The sequence below is a fragment of the Thermobia domestica genome, chromosome 7 (assembly GCF_964235325.1).
Source record: "Thermobia domestica chromosome 7, izTheDome1.hap1.1, whole genome shotgun sequence".
NCBI lineage: Eukaryota > Metazoa > Arthropoda > Insecta > Zygentoma > Lepismatidae > Thermobia > Thermobia domestica.
This window is the reverse complement of record NC_137460.1, coordinates 132,525,946-132,545,989: the sequence shown is the minus strand read 5'-3', so window position 1 is coordinate 132,545,989 and position 20,044 is coordinate 132,525,946. Positions and strand designations below refer to the sequence as shown.

General features: G+C 36.1%; 1 protein-coding gene across 1 annotated transcript in view; it reads right to left on the bottom strand.

Moving 5' to 3' along the window:
• Nucleotides 1-20,044, bottom strand: part of LOC145690401 (uncharacterized) — a 95,961-nt gene that overhangs the window by 51,357 nt on the left and 24,560 nt on the right. Inside the window, exons 4-5 of the mRNA XM_081765243.1 lie at nt 15,141-17,019; nt 5,183-7,009 (exon numbers count right to left, since the gene is read on the bottom strand). Of these exons, the coding sequence (XP_081621369.1) occupies nt 5,183-7,009; nt 15,141-17,019 (3,706 nt within the window). The remainder of the gene's footprint in view (nt 1-5,182; nt 7,010-15,140; nt 17,020-20,044) is intronic.

The window sequence follows — 20,044 nt, the reverse complement described above, 5'->3', positions numbered from 1 at the left end:
AGCAGGAGGGAAAAAAATAGTACAGGTAACTAGTTTTCGATACCTGAGTGATGATATGAAGTGCGAACGTGAAATAAAAGCAAGAATGGCTAAAGAAGACTCTAGAAGGGAAAAATCTATTCTGTGGGACATTGAATAAAATGTAAAGAAAAATACTCATACAATGCTGCGTGTGGAGTACTGTACTGTATGCGTAAAAAAAACATAGCCATTACGCAAAACTGATGGAAAACGACTGGAAGCTTTCGAAATATGGGTATGGAGAAGAATGGAGAGAATTTGCTTGGTTGAGTGGAAAACAAATGAGAGAATGTTAGAAATAGTGGAGGAGAAAAGAACAATTTAAGATATTATTCAAAAGAGGAAGAGAAACTGGTTGGGACAATGGCTAAGAAGGAACTGTGTCATGAGGGACGTGCTAAACGGCATGGTGGTAGGAAGGGAGAGGGTGAAGGAAACTACAATTAAGGGACGATATCAAAACAGAAAAATAGTATGTGAAGATGAAGAGATTAGTGGAAGATCATGGAGCACGGAAGCTTCTCAGTTGCGGCAAAATACTTATGATCATGATGTATTTTGCTTAATGTGGCTATGTTTTGTGTAAATACAAAATTCTATCCTACCAACATAGTTTAATCCCATAATTATGCCCTTTACGCTAAAGGAGCTGGATGATTAATGGAAGAAAGTGGTTATGAAAGAATGTGTGGAATGAGAATGTGGCAGCAAACGAGAAAGTCTAAAAAAAATCCATGGACAGCATATTATTCACCACATATAACATGAAATCGCACTCTGGAACCCTCGAATAAAATGATAATTATTCCAAACTAAAACAAAATAATAAGTATTCTGCAATTAACTGTAATAAGGAGAATGGCTGCAACATCATCACTGACCGCATTATGCTTCTACCTTTACGCTGTGATTCATTTTTTTTTTTTTTTTTAATCTGCATACACTGCGTTTTTATTCTGAGTGCTTATTGACCAGTGAAAGTTCACTGCTGTTATATTATTATGATTTTATGATTAGTTTTTTGAAAAAATAATTTTTGTGTGTATTTTCTCGATAGTGATTTAATCTGTTTCGTATGAGGAAGTTATAATTCTGTGCAATTAATGTTGACTATTGCGCATATGAGTTTTCAGTGTTAGTTCTTCTGCGTACACCATGACAAATGATGAGTTCTTGAAATATTTTAATGGATAAATTTACAGGCACAATAAAGTCAGTTTTATTCTAAGGCGGTTGTTGAGGAAATCACAACGGCGAAAATTAACATTTTATCAAAGCTAAGGAAAGAAGACTTAAAATGTGTACTAAATCTTGTAAACAGCTTGTAGCGATAAAATGTAAAAGTTTTAGCAATGTGACTTCTCTCAAGATCCACCACTGGTTTTATTATTATGTTATTCTACATTTAATTTTAGCATACCTTTTTGTTAATATATATATAGTTCTACAGAACTTGTAAGAAGATGATGATGTATATAAACACTTAAAAAAATAAATAGATAAATTGAGAACCAAATTAGAATTATGTAAACGCATGAGCGGACGATTTAAATTCACAAAAAACTTGTTACTCACTAATACATCCTTCTGTGGGAAAGCCAAATATTCTCCACACGTATTACAGCAACAAGCTAGTTCTGACTTCAGTGGTAAGGTAGCAAGGATAAAAATGACCAAAAGAAATACGATATGGAAACAGGAATACATACCGCCAAATAAACGTAACGTTAAAATAAATAAATAAATAAATAAATAAAAGTACTAAAAGGAGAGAGCAGAGCACAGTGGAAGAAAGAGTTGAGTTTTGATAGAAGCGTGATGCCTATGCTGTCACTGTTGCTAGAACCAAAGCACACAATCAAAGGTAGGTAACCAGATTGTCAATGTTGCCAGAATCCAGATTTAAACCCGGTTTATATTTATGAATAAAAAAGTTATTCTTTTGATCTCAAGTTGTTTCTTTGTTTTCTCTGAACCTATTACATTAACCTGTTTTATATTATGTTGCTTGAAGTGATGTAGGGATTCGATTTCACCTCAAACGACATACACATAATATAAAACAGGTTAATGTGATAGGTTCAGGGAAAAAAAATCTTTGAATTGTGCTTTGGTTTTGGCAACAGTCACTTAGCAGACATCATGCTTCTTACAAAACGCAACTTTTTCTTCCACTATGTTCTTTTTAGTACATTTTTTTTTTTTTTTTTAATGTTACGTTCATTTGGTGGTATGAATTCCTGTTCCCATAGCATATTTCTTTTACCCATTTTTATCTTTGTTACCTTACCACTGAAGACGCAATTAGTTTCTGGTTCCGATATGTCCGGAGAATATTTGGTTTTTCCACGAAAGTAACGAAAGTATAGTGGTTATATTGGTATGCAACCAATTTTATGTAAATTGAGAACCAAATTGTTAAAAAAGAAAGATTATAATTTCTATTATGAGAAGAAAACCTCATAGAGAACTTCACAAAAAAATAAAAAGATTCTACCTAGTGACTTTCTACAGGAAGCAAGCTGCAAAAATATTTATTTAAAATCAGAAATTAACACATTTTTAACCAAATAATTAAAACGATAAGTGAAAACACTAACTCCATAGATTATTATGTTTGAATGAGTTTTCGTGAACGGTTTCGGCCGCTTATCCTGTGGCACTGTTCACCACGTTAAATCTCTCAAATGAAGATCAAAACATATTTTGCACTCTTGGTGCAAGAGTTCGAAAATCGAATGAAATCTCTTGTTTAACTGGTTACTTATGAAGAAAGGAAGTGGTAGTGTTACTGTACACCACACAAGAGTTTGATTTTTATGGCGTGACACTTTGTTAATTAATATTAAAATCGGGATTGGTAGTGGTTTTTAACTACTTTTGGTTTTAGTAGAGAGGTTAAGTAAAGACAGAATAGTGTATATTGTAATATCCTACGTGATGTTGTAAACAAACAACTTCACGCATCAGTGTTTACAAACACACCACGTGGTTCGACAAGAGGATCTCCCACCAGATGGATCTACAGTTACATGCAGACGACGGCTTCTGGCCCCTCCCACGGGGCAGAAGACGACATCGGAGCAGCAGCGCCACCGCCACCCAAGGAACCCTATAAATTGGATGGACAAAGGGAATTCAGTACCAGTTTTCTGGTGACCCTCCTCTAATCTGCTTCGGGACTTTAGGAGTAACCTACCCAGGGCCTCTAGTCTGCTTCGGGACTACGCCTATCCTTCCTCGTGGCTTAGCCTGCTTCGGGGCTCTGTTGGCCATCTAACCTACCCACTGCTTGCTTCGGAGCTTTGGGCATCCAATTCCACTCCGCTTAGCCTGCTTCGGGGCTCTGTTGGAGATCCTGTCTGCGACCTTACGGTCAAAGACCACCTATAATTAACCTTTCATATTAGAGTGATTATCTTGTATAGTATTTTGTAAAAATACTTTTTATAGTGGAAGCTTTTAAAATAAAACTGGTAGTGGGAGTCGATTCCAGACGCTCTTTTTATTAAATGCTCTACCTATAACCTATATGAGACAAAGTTTTACAATATTCTTGGGATGCTTAATTAATTCCTGAAAACAGCTTCTCTTTATCTATCAACGTTTTTACTCTATAGTGATCACTTTCAAAACCCGAAGGGGTTGATTCGGTTCCGGTTGACCACTTCCGGTTTCAATCGACATATTGGAGTGGAGATGGAATACATTCATGGGACGCTTAACTGACTGCAGAAACCCACTTCTCCCTATCTGTTACTGTTTACGCTCTATAACGCTTAGAATTAAAACCTCTTGGAATACTTAACTGATTACAGAACATCGTTTCTCACTATCTATTACGGCTCTTATTAAACGGCGATCAAAGTTAAAACCGGAAGATATTGATGTCTGACAGTTTCTGCTTGAATAGAAGGTGAAGAGAGAACGTGGTACCTATTCGTACAACGCTAAGTCCATTCCAGAAAACCGCTTCTCGCTATCTCTTAGAGTTTATTGAAACCAGGATATCTCCCACTCCCGCTTTTAGCAGAGAGTTAAGGATGAAGATGAAATGTACACTTGGGATACTTAATCGACTGTAGGAAACCCCTTCTCGCAGTCTATTACCATTTTTGCTATATAGTGATCATTGAAACAAAAAATGGTTGATTTCTACCACTTCCGGTTTGAACATCCCCTCCATTAACGAACTTCATTTCTAACTTTAGATCCTCTACATTCTGGCCAAATGAACTTGAAGTTTTGTGTCCCAGATGCACGGACGGACACACGGACAGGGTAAATATATAAAGGAGTTTTGGTAATTCACTAATAGAGTGAATGAAATATATATTACCAAGGAAATACACCTTTAAAATTGCGATTTCTTCATAAAGGAACTGACGATTTAAGACTTCTTTTGTATACAGTATACTACCAATGTGAAAAATCCTGTTAACACCAACTATATGAGAGGCCCTCTTATGCTCTGTTTCTTCCCTTCTTCATGTAACTTACACACTTAACCTTAAACTTCTATGCATAAATTAAATGGAGTTAATGATACAATAAACTGTTGAGGATGTAATCATTAGAATACATTAAAACTCAAATTATTTTATAGTTAAGTTAACGTGTTATACGTGATCAAAGCATTGCTGAACTCTTTTGTTGCAATCGTTTTTGTTTTATTTGTGGCAAGGGATTTTGAAGAATCATCAAATTTTGACAAAACATTTAAATTGTGTATTTTTAACTCTGAAATGTATATGGAGATACAAAATAGCTGTGGAAATGAAAACAGCTTGTATCTAACTTGATTTTGAACCGTTTATCTTTTTAATAATTTGAAGCTGCATTAAAACTAACATTACAATTACAAATCCAACAGTTTATTGCCTAACAGAAAATATTATGAAAGGAAAGATACAGTTTGGCAATAGAAACAGATTATCTCTAATTTTTAAGAATACTTTTCTCTCACTCGTACCGCCTTTCCCTGAATATAGTTCCCCTTAGGAAAACTCAATACTTAATTTGTAATTATAATGTTGTGTGTAACGCTGCTGCAGCTTGTTTCCTGTGGAAACTCACCAGGTGGAATCCAATTCTTGCAAATAGTTCCCCGTGCACTAGAAATCAATAAATATATATAATATTTAATATTTGGATTACATACCTTTATCCTTCTGTGAGTAAGATTCAATGTTAGTTGCATTCTCTTTTCCTAAACTCTTAGTACAAGCAGGCATCAATTTGTCACTGGAATTATGATTACTGTTTACACAATATGCATTAGATGACTTGTCACTGGAATTATGATTACTGTATACACAATATGCATTAGATGAAGTTGCTTCGTTCTCCTCTACGAGCGATGGCAAGCAATGATAAACATTTTGCTTTATTTTATCCATCAGTTGAGAAAAGGATGTCCTATCTTCTTCCAGCACATGCAACGAAACATACGCTGCCGATGTTTTTTGTCGCATACAAGTCGCCACTAATGACGCAGGGAGAAGCCCAGCTAATTCTGCAACTTCCCAAACAGCTTTCCAGTCTCTATAATTATGTAATGAACTTTGCATATTAGGAAAAAGGTACACATTTTCTGAGCTTACACTTACACGAATTCTTGCATCAATGAGCTTCTGGATCAATGGAACAAAATCAATCGGAATTATAACAGGAACCGAAACTTGTTTCTCTTCCCGAAGGTGATAAGCAAATTTATACAGTTCAAATAAACGCTTTTCAATGGGATCTGTTATATTCTCCACAGCCTCTTTGTTAACCCATTTGTTTGTTACCGCATCATTCCATTCTTGTAACGTCAATTCTCCAGCACTTCCACAAGTAACTCCATTCAACAACGTTAATGAACACAATATGAGATCCCTTACTTCCTCAAAGTGTTTTTCATTATCAATTTCGTAATCCGCAGATGAAAGTCTTTCCATTGTACACGATATAAAATCTTTGATCTTTTTAACATCTTCAATGAAATATGTAGCAGGCTCACTGACGTCCACTGGCAATTGGTCATTGTTTTCTTCTGGTATCCCGAAAATAATATTCCAGTTATGCGTCAGTTGATTGAGAAACTTTTCTAGCCGACTAATCCAGACACAATCGTTGCTCAAGTAAAAATGTTCCCTCAAAACTGTTGCAGCTAGTTTAAGTGCACTACCATACTTTAACTTTAGCCGTATCTTCACAGACAGTATTGATTTCTTCAAACAAAATTCATGCAGTATCTCCTCTATTGAAACAAGTCTCTTTGTATCAAAAAGATCGTGGCAAGAAATATCGTCGTTTTCCTCATGTTCTCGCAAGGTTAAGATAAGCAAAGCTAAGTGTTTCATTTTAATCGTTGCTCTAGTTTTGAGTTTTCCGACATCTTTCCTCCATAATATCCATCCAATCAGACATAGTATTTTATCTTGTGTACAGACTTCTCGGACTGCTACATCTTGAATTTTACGCACTGTGTCTTTAATGAAATCCTCATAACCAGAATCATCTATTTTTAAAGCATGAAGGGATATCCCTGCATTAATAGAAGCGATGGAAGTAGTGTTTCCTTCACAATTTCCCAAATGTTTAAAGAAAATTTTTCTTTTATAGAAACCTTTACATTTTCCACACACAAGGATTTCCTCACTACTAACTTGTTCCTGAGTCCTAATTTGGAGTAAATCTGTCGTGTCGGGATCTTCTTGTAGCCTCTTAACATTTTCACGAAACATTGCAGATTTTTTCCAAGATAGAAGTATCTTCGCCCTTTCAGAGTGTGATAATTGTCTAATGTCTCGTACAGCTTTCTCATTCTTGTGGCGCGCATAATAATGACGCAAAAGTCTACTCACAAACTTGCCACAGAAGAAGCAGGGTCGAGTAAGTCTCTTATATTTTGTTACCTCCTTCCGAGACTGTGACATCACACAGCGAAGAGATTGTTGTCCTTTATGGTATTGATGTGGTGCTTTCGATCGTAAACGTGCATCTGGAAAACAAATCGATGTAAGAAAACCAGATACAGGAATTTGTATTTTTTTTAACAAAAGAGACACTGACCAAAGCTTAAAACCCACTATATTTTAAATTATAATTTGTAACTGTTTCGGATATCTAGCATATCTTTCTTCAGACACTATTGAAAATAAATGAAAATACAGACATATATATAAATATTGTTATGACAAAGTCTGTATTTTCATTTATTTTCGATAGTGTCTGAAGAAGGATATGCTACATATCCGAAATAGTTACAGATTATAATTTAAAATAAAGTGGGTTTTAAGCTTTGGTCAGTGTCTCTTTTGTTAAAACAATCAATCCAAAGCCATGAATAGTCTTACTAAGGAATTTGCAATACAAAATACAGAATGAAGACGCAGAATTTCTACGAATTTCATTTCTTAATACGAGGGAGGATCAGAAACTAAGGTTACAAGGCCGATATTCCTGGACTTCCGACTGTTAAAGAGGAATGAAGAGTGTGTGGTAATTTAATTAAATGAAATGAAATCTTTCAGTATTACGCCCCACGGTTAATGCTAGCTAAGTTAAGGGAGATGGTGATGATGATAAATGAATGAAATGGTGAAATGAAGAAAGTGGGAGGAAACGGGAGAACCCCACGAAAACCCACGCACACGGTGTTTGTCCACCACAAAATCCACTTGGTCTGAGCTGGGATCCAACCAGGGACCCCACGCACCACAGGTGAACGCTCTACCACTGAGCCCCCGCGGATCCTGCCGTAAATTCAATACACGGAGTTGGTAACACTGAAGAATTTCAGCCACTCGCCACCTACAGCGCTAGTTGTATGAGAACACAAATGGAGAGTTGTGCTGAAAAGTGGTCTCGCGAAGAAGTCTGCTCAGTTACTCGATTTCTGTGGGCGAAATATGTAACCGCAGCTGAAATTCACCGGTAGCCGATAGAGGTTTACGGAGAGACTGGCTAAGACTTCTCACCGAGGGCGTCATCTTCCTTCATGACAATGCGCGCCCACATACAGCCCAGAAGACCACCACACTGTCGAAGCAGTTTCGCTGGGACATCAACGACCACACTCCCTACAACCTGGACCTCACTCCAAGCTACTTTCACCTGTTCCCGTACTTGAAGGAGTACCTAGGAGGCCGTCGCTTCGCTTCAGACGAAGAACTGAAACACTTTGTGACAATGTGGCTAAACACGCAAGAACAGGATTTTTACCAGGAAAAAAAAAAAAACTTCAAACTCATCCCACGATGCAACAAGTGCCTCACCCGATATGGAGACTGTGTAAAAATAACCTAATGTATGTACTATCTGTTGGCTGTATTGGTTGTATGAAACAATATATACATGTTTCACAGCAGGCTTTGTAACCTTACTTTTTGATCACGCCTCATATAATAAAGTATCTAATAAAATGAATATATATATATATATAAATTTCAAATGCAACTCACATCCTAACCATGTTATCTTTATTCATAAAAAGATGCATCCAAAAGTTCTAAGACAGTGCGTATAAAAAGAAATTTGCTTACTGTGGATGTTAAATTTCTTCAGCATCTTCAAAGTACTCTACTTTTACAGGAGCGGTCCCAACATTTCTACCATGCTTGGAAGCATCATTGGAAGTCCGTTTTTTGGAATTCTGTTAAGTAACTGCTGCGTTTTCTCTTAAAACTCTTCGATAATTCGAATCTCCGACACTTTATCTGAAGTTTCAGATAGGGAAACAGAAAATATATAGGGGGCCAGATAAGGTGAATATCGGGGATAAGGGACCAATGTCATATTGTTCTTAGTCAAAAAAATTGAGAACTTTAAAGGAAAGGAACTGTGAGCATAAACATTGTCGCGGTGCATAATGAGATTCTAATTTTGCTTTTTCAATTTTCACACAAAAGTCTGCATTGTCCATCATTCCAGATTGGACAAATTTCCGGAGTACGATCTCCTCTTACTCAAAGGAACAAATGAGCATCGTTTCCAATTTACTGTCTTGCATGCGTACTGCTTTGGATCTTAAGATTTCAATGTTGTCTCTGAGTTGTAAGCATAAAATTCAAGAGAAGTGTGGGATCTTTTTCAACAGTTTCGTTCAGTTCCTAACAGACTGCTACTATAGTGCCGAGAGTGTTGACATGAACTTCACTGCGATCAGATGCATCTGCTCCGGAATATACTGATAAAATCCATAACCAATTTTAACTTCTGTGTAAATATCGTGCATGGTACGATGACGATTCTGGTTGACGGTCACTTGTACCTGTTCCAATTTTGAGTAAATTGTTGCTATGTTTGGCCGATTTAATCAATCATCAATCACCAGTAGAGGTTTCGTCATCCTTCAAATATCAAAACCACTCAAAATTTCGAGTACTGCTCATGTACGAATCACCAAAACCTGTTTCAACATTTCACTTCCCGTCTTATCAAATCGGACACAGAACTTGATGTACAACCTTTCTTCTTCAACTTCCGCCATACCACCGATAACAGAAAATCGCAGATGGCTGATGTAATACACACATAAAGACACGCACGACAAACTCTCCTCAACCACGCCATCTGGCATACTGACTCACAAGACTCCATAACAACACTTACTAGCGGGACACTTGTGAATTACAAGGGGTGTCCTGGAACTTTTGGATACAACTACGAATATTAAGGTCACTAACATGCTGAATGTGTAAGCTGAGAAAGTTGGCAGTGTTCAGTAAAACCATATTGAATCTCATTACACAAACACGCTCTTTTGGTAAGCATCCATTTTATTAACTTAACAACATGAATCAAATAAGTTTCCCGACTTTTATTATTAATCACATACTGTTATCAACAGAGGATTAAATTTTATAAAATTCCATATATATCCTATATTTACCTTTCGAGAATTATGAATCCAATTAGTAAATACACCATTTCGTATTTAATGCATTTATTTACACTGTGATTCTTTGTCAAAGTAGCTCTCTAGGAATTACACAAATCTTCACATGAATTCATCTTATTATTTCAAATTTACTTACTCTCGAGAAGTACTAAATTTTTAACTGTGCTTTGAGATTTTCCGTGTATTTGTGAAGTAAAGTACAACAAGGAAAAATGTTATCTGAATGCAATGCCGCTTTTAACATTATTGTTGCCTCAAGTCAATAAAACATGCCGGCTCTTACGCCCCTGGATGAAGCTCCTTTTCCCCTATACTAACTGTTCTCAATGACAGAAATTAAAATATTAGTTTAATACGGTACTTTTACACTTGAAGATCCAACATTTTCAAATTCATGACAGTTGGAATTGACGACAGTTTTAACAGAACTCAACAAACGACATTTTTTTTTTTCAAAATGCGTTTTTTAACGGATACTGGTTCTTTAATATGAGCCTCATACAGTGGCTAACAGAAAATGCGACGAACTGAGTATTTGCCGTTGTAAAAGGCGCCTAAATATAACAAATTTTCACAAAACTCGACATTTACGTTTTTTAAGATTCTACAATTATATCAATTTTTCAAGATTATTTCCCAATTTGTGGGTATAGCTTTAAGCTTCTTCACAGGGTTTTTTGCCTTATTGAAAAAGAACAAAGAAAACATGAAACAATCACTCTGCCCTCAGAATATTATGATATTTTGGGAAAGTTTGCGGAGGTTAAATTTGGGGTAAAGACTGGTATAGTTACGATATGAAATCAATCTCCAAACGTTGAATGAAAACGAAATTGACTTTTAAGATATCTGAGGCAGGAGTACTGCATTATGTAAGAAGACCTGAGACCAGGGAACAATGCCTTTTTCAAAATAGTTACTTTGCTTCACCGATAGACGTTGACGTACTTAAATCTGGAAGAAGAAGTGCTTCAATAATGTTTGAAGCACCGCAACTTCCATCAGTGAACCATGTAAGCAAAAATAATGACGTGAAGAAGTTGATATCTTATTTTGAAAAGTTGATATCTTTATTTTATTACATGATTCAGATGAAAGTAAGAAGTTCTATTCAAAAGTTGTACAAGGGAATGCTAGTGATACTGAAGAGAAAATTCTGTATTATGAAGAACCTTTACATTAAAGAGGACTGCGTTCCTGTATTGTTTTCACACAGCATTAAAAATCCTAACATTGTATTATGTACTATTGCTTTAGCTTTAGTTGTCATTTCAATGTATGCGTATGAGTTTCATAATAGGTTTACGATGTGAGATACAGATTTTGTAACTGTGGAAACTTCTGTCCATGCGTTATCTTAAAAGAAAAATTTAAATTTACTATTAACTTCTTATTCTGATATTATTTATAAAATGCAACATATTAAAGAGCCCATTAAATTTAAATGCTTAGAATATATATTTATAACACCTAGCTTAATCAAATAAAGAAGAAACATGTATGGAAAAGTGGATATGTTGAGTTTTGTAAAAGACTGTAACTTCTCACTTTTCTTCCTCAATAAAGGCATTCAAGTGATGAACATCAATCATTTCTTCATCAATCCCTAACTACATGGATGAGCAGTATTAAATTTTTGAAATCTTTTGAACCAACGATTTTGAGAACAACTTAAAACCACCTCTCCTGTAACATTTTGTAAATGGCGTTTGTTAAGTTTCGTTAAAACGGTCCTCAACTGAAGTAAATTTGTACTAATATAATAAAACTCAAATGTGTGAGGTATACACTACAGAAGCGTAAACGGTGGCTCTATTGGGGACGAAATAACGGGAATTTAAGTGCTTCTCTTAGTGGAAGAAGCAAGGAGAAGGGAGATTTTTTTTACAGTTGTCTTATTCAACTGCTACCTTTGTGGATTTTCCAATCAAGAAAGTGACTTTACAACACTCAGTACTTGTTAGCTGTTCGATGTTCAGTCTCGGACTGGCTATCTTGATTGGTTTTCAAACTACAACTGCCATTGGTTACCAGCATGTATAAGTTATGAAACACAAACTATTGCATGTGTCATTCCGGTTGCCTAACCTCCTTATCAGAATCTGGAAGTTGTGTATTTTCTTACCAAGGAACACATATAACATATTTTCGTTTCGGTACAAAATTTTGATTACATCTCTTGCTTTGTTTCGAAAAAAATTCACTGTGAGCTTGAGCTTCAGACAGTATACGAAAGTCATTCATAAAGCACCGATCAATTGTGCATTCCCATTATGCAGTCATGTCTCTCCACTAGTCACGTTCAACTATTTTCTCCAATGTCTTTGGTCAGTATTGTGAGTGTTATGGTTGCACTACTTGCTATTGTACATTTGCTGCGTGAAAAAAGCTCTGATACGAACTCCCGCTGACTGAAGTGAGAAGAGTGAATGAATTTTTGAATGTTCAGAAGGTGAAATCTTTAGCAATATACAGTCAAGTGAAGAACGTGTACGGTGAAACAGTAATGAACAAATATAAATGTGAGAAACTGGTGTGAACTGTTCACTAGACGAACTAATGTACACTCATGTCCAAAATAATTGTCGCATGTCTATAAGTATGTTGTTGTAGGAATATAATTTGATAACGAATTCGCCCGGTATTTCTTACAATGTTAGTATGTGTATAATAGACAAAGACATGTATGTGGCAAATTTCATGTCAAAAGAGCAGTAAATAAGAACAATAAAATGAAAATAAAACTTTCTTAGCCATTTAGCAACATTTTGTTTTACTCATTATAATTTTCGTATTTATAATGCTTTTCCTATGAAATTTACCACAAATATACATTTCCTGATTATACACATAGTATCAGTATTAAAGTATCCTGCAAAATCATTATCAAATTATATTCTTGCAAGAAAGCAGTTATAGATATGAGACAATCATTTTGGACATGAGTGTACATGACGAATCGCGACCCGAACGCCTATCACTCATCACAGATGACTTGAAAACGAAAGAACTTGAAAATTTGACATAAAATTATGCAATATTGACGTGTAGCTGTTGACAAAATGCATGTTGCTTTCCCAAACATACCCGTTCCTTATTTAATTAAACTGTGTTGAACATCCTGGCTACCATAAAATGTGTGAGCGATGAGTTCCGCGGCAACTGACTGAGCAATACGAAATATAGAAAATGTGCAAAGCATTGATATTTCTGACACGCGATATCGCGCAGAGATAAGTGTCTTTCTTTATCGTATCAATACTGAAATGAGAAATGGGTCCTTACATCATCCCTCATCACATTCTCCCGTAACCTCTACCCCTCAAAAAGTGCATATTCAAACAGACAATGTTAACGTCAAAGCTCATGGTAACAGTATTTTGGAATTGTTACAGTGCTCTCTTAATAGATTGAATACCGTAAGACTCAATGATCAATGCAGATCGCTGCTGTGAGACAATGAAAACTACGTCAAACCAGCCAAAATCGATGACGTAGAAAGTTGTACGGTAGTATTCTCTTAATTGATGACAATACCTGCACACACACCTGCTGCAACCTGTAATCTTCTGGATCAATTTGCATGGAAAGTGTCTGCTCATCCAATTTATAGTCCGCACCCTGTCTTTCGCAAATTTTGTTTATTCTCTAAGCTGAAAGATTTGTAGTGATGATGATCTGAGAAATATAGTGATCATCTGGCTTAACGAACTGGCAGCAGCCGAGTATAACATAGGAATTGTTAAAATCGTGGATAGATATGACAGGTGCTTAAATGTAGGAAGTAATTATGTAGAGAAAGAAACTAAGGTATGTTATTATGTGGGAATATGTGTTATTGTATGGTAATAAATTGTTTGATTCAACATTTGTTTTTAATGTTATAGTCAAAAGGTCGTTACTTTCTGCATGACACGGTATTAAAACAAAATTGAAGCCATAAACAGGTATTTAGGTATGACGTTAGTTTAACACGGTAATAAAAGTTTATTATTTATAGATTTATTTTTTCACAATTACATCATATCAATATGTTTAAAATAGAAAATTTAAGGATCTTTTTTTTAACTTTATCTTCCTCAAATTTTAAAGATCTCAATTAATGCTATATACATATTTGTTCTGATCTTCAAATGGTCGACATTCAAGCAAGATGTTTCACATGTAAGGTGTACTCGGTGTGATCTTTCCACCGATATATAACACTTGCAGATTCCCGCGTACCACTTCACCTATTTCCCTTGTCAGAGTCTTGCATGTGTGTACTGTACTTGCTCATTTCTAAATGATTTTTAGTACCTCAGTATTGAAATCTAGGTCGTGTACTTTGTGTGAAGCAAGTGTTTGGACTGGTGTCATGTGTGTTAAAATAATAATAATAATAATAATAATAATAATAATAATAATAATAATAATAATAATAATAATAATAATAATAATAATAATAATAAATAATAATAATAATAATAATAATAATAATAATAATGCAGACAACGGAATAAGGACTTTTATAAGTGTATCACCCTATTTTTTAAAGCTTCACTTTAATAATACACTTGAACCTAAATAGTGAAGCCTTATATAGGTTAGAACTCCGTTCTAACAGCAGATAAAATTTTGCTACGAATTAAATGTGTACAGCGATTACGGGCTTTAACAGATCTTGGCTGAAAGTAGTTCTAATGTATAATGAGACGTAGATCTACAGTTTAACGTAAAATCCGAAATACATTTATACTGCTTGTATCGCGAGTTAAACCCAGGAATATCAACCACTTAGCCATGGGGAGTTCAATAAGACTTCATACACGTATCTTCAAATTGATAAATATTTTAAGAATATTTTGCTCACTTTACCCTTACTTGCACACTTCGAAATAGCTTGAGAAATTCTGTCAGTGCAGTGGTATTCAAATATACTTGCACCTAAGCTGACGATTTTCTGATACTGGAAATAGGATAAGTGTGAGTTATATATACAGTTCAACCTGTCCCATCGAGAACAGAACCCGAGATTGCATGCACAGAAAATACGCGTGCTAGTATTTGGGACATTCGAAAGCACAACTCTGGTCTAAGCAAAGTACATTGCAACTATAGTACAATTTCTTTTTCCAGATAAAACCCCACATCCAATTTAGCAAAGCAAAAGGTTTTAACTTTAAGTGGGCTAATATTACACACTTAATACACCATGTTAATTTTCTGCTTTACAAAAAATTATTCATACCTTTATTTTTCTCTGAAGAATTATTGCCTTTTAACGTATCTGAGTTACATTCCTCTCCTGGAGTATCCGGTTCTTCAATAGGGCTACTGCAACGACTGGGTTGATCTCCCTCCATCATGGATGCTGTTTCAGATACATCAGCATTATCATCTGTTACCGCTGATATATGTTCCACTGCCTTGCACACATCTAGAAATGATGGTAGACACTGATACACATTTTCGTTAATCTTATCGAGCCATTCGAAAAAAATTTCTTTTTCTTCTTCCGGAACTTCAAACGAAAGAAATAGGGATGATAGTTCGGTGCTTGACTTAGATTTGAGTGTCGAAGCAGCAACAGGTACTTCCACCTGTAAAGCAAGCTCCCAAACTGTATTCCAACCTCGATGGTTACACAGAGAACTACGAGTAGTTGGAGAAAAGAGAAACTGATTGTTGGAACTAAAACCAGCAAGATCTCTTTTATCTAGAAGTATCTGTACTACTGGAATAACATCTGGTGGAATCACCAGAGGTTTGGGAACAGGCAACAAATCTCGCTCTCCTTTTTCTACTACGTAAGCAACCTTGTAAGTTTCAACTAATCGTTTCTCTACAGGATTTGTGATTTTCATTATTTCTTCTTTATTGATCCACTTATCCCCCATGGCATCAATCCAATCTTGTATTAATAAGTTGACCGGCTCAATGCCATACTTCGCATTTAACACACTTAATCTACATGTCACTATAGATTCAGCTTTCTCATATGATAGCCTGTCTACAACGGTACAAGTAGAAGAACCGTACTTTTCTACTTCAGACTTTAAACAATTTCGAATTAGTTTAATGTCTTCAATTGACGGTAACTTCATGGTTTCGCTTCCCCCCTTCAGTGTTTCACCAGATATGAAATCCCAATTCAAGTTCAAACAAGTAAGAAATTTATCTATTTTTGTTTTCTTGTCCGAATCACCACATGTTGAATGTACTTCCTTCAAAGTGCAACTAGCTCGCTGAATTAAGGAACCATATATTCTTCGAGGATACTTGTTCTGAGACGTAGACTGAGCCTCAGAATAAACTTTACTTACAGCTTTCTCTAATGCAACAAATTTTCTAATATCAAATAAATTCTCACCGCATACTTCCTCATTATTTTCAATCTTCCGTAAAGCAATGATAAGGCGACCTAATAGTTTTGTAATCAGTGCTATTTGTCCTCTAAAAAGGCGTCCATAACTTTCCCACATTCTGGCTCCAATGACAAGTAAAGTGTCATCTCGTTTACACAAATCACCAACTTCATCGTTCTTAAATTTATGTGCATTAATTTTCACGTAGTCATCTTTCAAAGACTGAATATCTTTCGAATTCAAAGCACGAATGGAAGGTTCAGTCACACTAGATTGAGTGTCAGTAGAGTCAGAATTTCCACAAATTTTTCCGGATTGAGTATCAGTAGAGTGAAAATTTCGAAATCTTTTTCTTGATTCAGTATCAATAGAATCAGAATTTCCACATATTTTTCTATGTCTGGAGAAAACACTCCTCTTATAAACACAGTAACAATTTCTACAAAATACTAAACCGGAATTACTCGCTTGTTGCTCGGACTGAGATTCCAATTTTGTTGTTAAGGGTTCGGTTGATTGGTCCGCTGTGATCTCTTCTAATTCAACGTTTTTCTTCCCCGTTTTTCTTCTAATCCAACGTTTGATTCCCTCTTCAGACATTTTGGCTTCCTTTGCTTTACTTTCATCTTTATGTATCTTTAAGTAATGAGCGCTCAGGGATTTTACTAATTTTCCACAGAGCATGCAAGGCATGTAACTTCTAAGTGACTTAATTTTCTGTTGTTTTATTGAAGTATCTTGAACAATCTTCACTTGATAAACCTGAAAGCGAAACAAGAGTTATTGAAAGAAAGATTATTTGAGATAAGAACTAGATTATGAAGTTCTGAAATTCTTCGAAATTAACACCGAGATTATAGTACTTTTTTTCCGTATATATATATAATCAATGGCCTATAATTCAGAGACTATGAAAACTTGAACTTTTATATAACTTTGTATTTTCTGTATTGTATCAAGGAAAGTTGTACATATAACATTTAATGAAAATATATTCACTTCCCAAACAACACATTACATGCTGGTCAGTTCAGAGAACCAAATGTCCTCATTAAGTTAACTCACATAAACTGCCAGATTTTTTTGTAGTAAAAGACATGCTTCAAGACATAGCTTTGACATTCCGATACACTTCGGTTTTCGTATAAATAACACTGAGAGAAGACGAATCAGCATTCAGAATTTAGACTCGACTTAGCTAGACTAGACCTATGTCTAGTCCTTGATCTCTGGGCGCTGGTTATTATAATCAGCAATTGAGCGATCAACAGGGAAGTTTTTGTTAAGAGTTAGGGTTTTAAGCAAGCTGTCTTCCAGACTTCAAATACGTTAAGTACTGGGACATGAAACATGTCTTTCATTACCTTCATTTTACACTTGAATATTGAAGAGTTCTTGTTGTGTTTCAGTCCTATGAATCCCTATTATTCCAGTAACTTAGATATAAGAGACGAAACTTAGCGTATAGTTGTTTAAATCACTTTTCTTTAATCAAAGCTGTTTTGATTTGAAGGAGGTAAATATTTACTCTAAATTACCCAAAAATCAGTTGAATAGTTCATTATATTTTAATGTTATATGGCGATCAAAAATTGAAGTCAAGACAGGCATTTGATTTGGTGGAGGCATTCCCCTTAAGAGCCTTTAATATAGGTCCGGTATACAGTATTTACTCGCGTAATTTTCGCACTTTTTTAGACGAAAAAAGCTGTTTTGAAACAAGGGTGCATAAATTATGCGGGGAAAAAAATTAGCCACATCAGTGAACATCATCTAATTTTTTTCTTCAGTCAAAATAACACGAAAATACCGGTAGACATTTTCTTTGTAGCAAGAATTGACAACAAAAGACTAATTCTAAATTTGTAGAAAAATAACATTAAAAAATTGATTAAGAAGTCGTGTGGTTTCATACCTTACAACAATGGCTTTGCTGCGTTGCCAATTATTCATTAGCTACCGTAATTGATTCCTGGGAAAATGCTGTTTCACAAAAAGTTTCCGCGTGCGCAAATTACGCGAGGAAAATAAAATATACAGAAAATGTCCTTCAAAATTGGGATGCGAAAATTATGCGAGGGCGAAAATTACGCGCGTATTTACGGTATATTGTAATGTCCCACGTGGTGTTGTATACAAACAACTTCACGCTTATGTTTACAAACACTACCACATGGTTTTGCAAGAGGATTCTACACCCCAGATGGATACACTATCACCTGCAGACGACGGACTTCTGCCTCTTCCCGCGAAGCAGACGACGACGACGACGGAGCAGCAGCGCCCCCACCGTCTGAGGACCTCTATAAATTTGATGGGCGACAACAGACCTGTACCAGTTCACTGGTGCCCTCCTATTGTTTGCTTCGGAACATTAGGAGTAACCAACCCCAGGCCTCTAATCTGTTTCGGGACTCTTGGCTTTTCCTTTCTCCTGGCCTAGCCTGCCTCGGGGCTCTGTGGTCACCTAACCAACCCACTGCTTGCTTCGAAGCTTTGGGTCTCTTATCGCCACTCTACCTAGCCTACTTCGGGGCTCTGTGGAGATCTTGTCTGCGACCTCTCGGTCAAAGACTACTTATATCTAACCCTGCAAACTTAGAGAAATTATCTGTAAAGTATTTTTGTAAAATACTGTTTATAGTGGAAATTTTATAATAAAAGCCGGTAGTGGGAGACGATTCCGGACGCTCGTTTTATTAACACTCTACCTACAACCTACATGGGACAGAGTTTTACAATATATATTATATATACCCACACATAGTTGGTGCATGGTCACGGGGATCTAAGTCGAAAATATTACTTTCTTAGGGGAATCAAAACAAACTTCAAAATATGTCGACATAAGCCTCTTAATACCGACTAAATGTTATAGAATAGGAGTTAGGGCACATTGATCATTGCACCCGAACATAAGCCCATAACGAGATTGTTTTCCTTGTCAATACTGGATCACAGACTAAAAATGGCCAAAAAGGTACCTTTGACTATACACGAAAGATAGACATACATATACACTATCTTGTAATTAAACACAAGAGATCCCCTGAAAGGCGGGTAGATTCGTCCTGTGTCACAAGTTGGAGTCGTGTGGCTGTGAGACAACGGTGCGTCATTGGGAGAGAAGCGTACAAACGCTTGAAGTTGAAATGATAGGAAACGGCGAAAGTTAAAATACAGCTGAAAGGAACATGATCACTGGAGGTCACCGATTCAGCCATAACAATGTGTGAGATTTTTTGGTATATTTTAAGTTTCATTTGCGATGGTGCGTAACGTAGGGATGAAATGGAAAGAAAAGGAAGTGATAAAACCGTAGTCCTTACCAGGGAAACCACGAAATTGTCTGATTGGAACCGGCAATATCTTAGACTCACAGTGAAAACACACTGGCAAAAGTTGTTGGACACCACAGCCACAGAGTTGCAGACGGCAACTGGGAGTGATGCCAGAACCAGTAATATTCGTCACGGGGTGTTTGAACTGGGGTTCAAACGGCGAGCTGGAGCTCATAAGCAAAGGAGCACACAAGTGAACGCGTGCCGTCGATTACAGAAGTGCAACACATGATACGAGATTGGACAGCCGAAGAACAACACCCAACATGTTATGTATGCCTGTCATACAGGTGAGTGCATTGTCCCCACTCTGAAATTTGATGGTGGAGAAATCGTAGCATGGGCTCTTGATTCTCATGGTTGAGACTGTGATCATAATGCTAGTGCCTAAAACGATGAATGCCAGCGCAAATACTCCTAGAAAATTCTGCGCTATCTACCGTTTA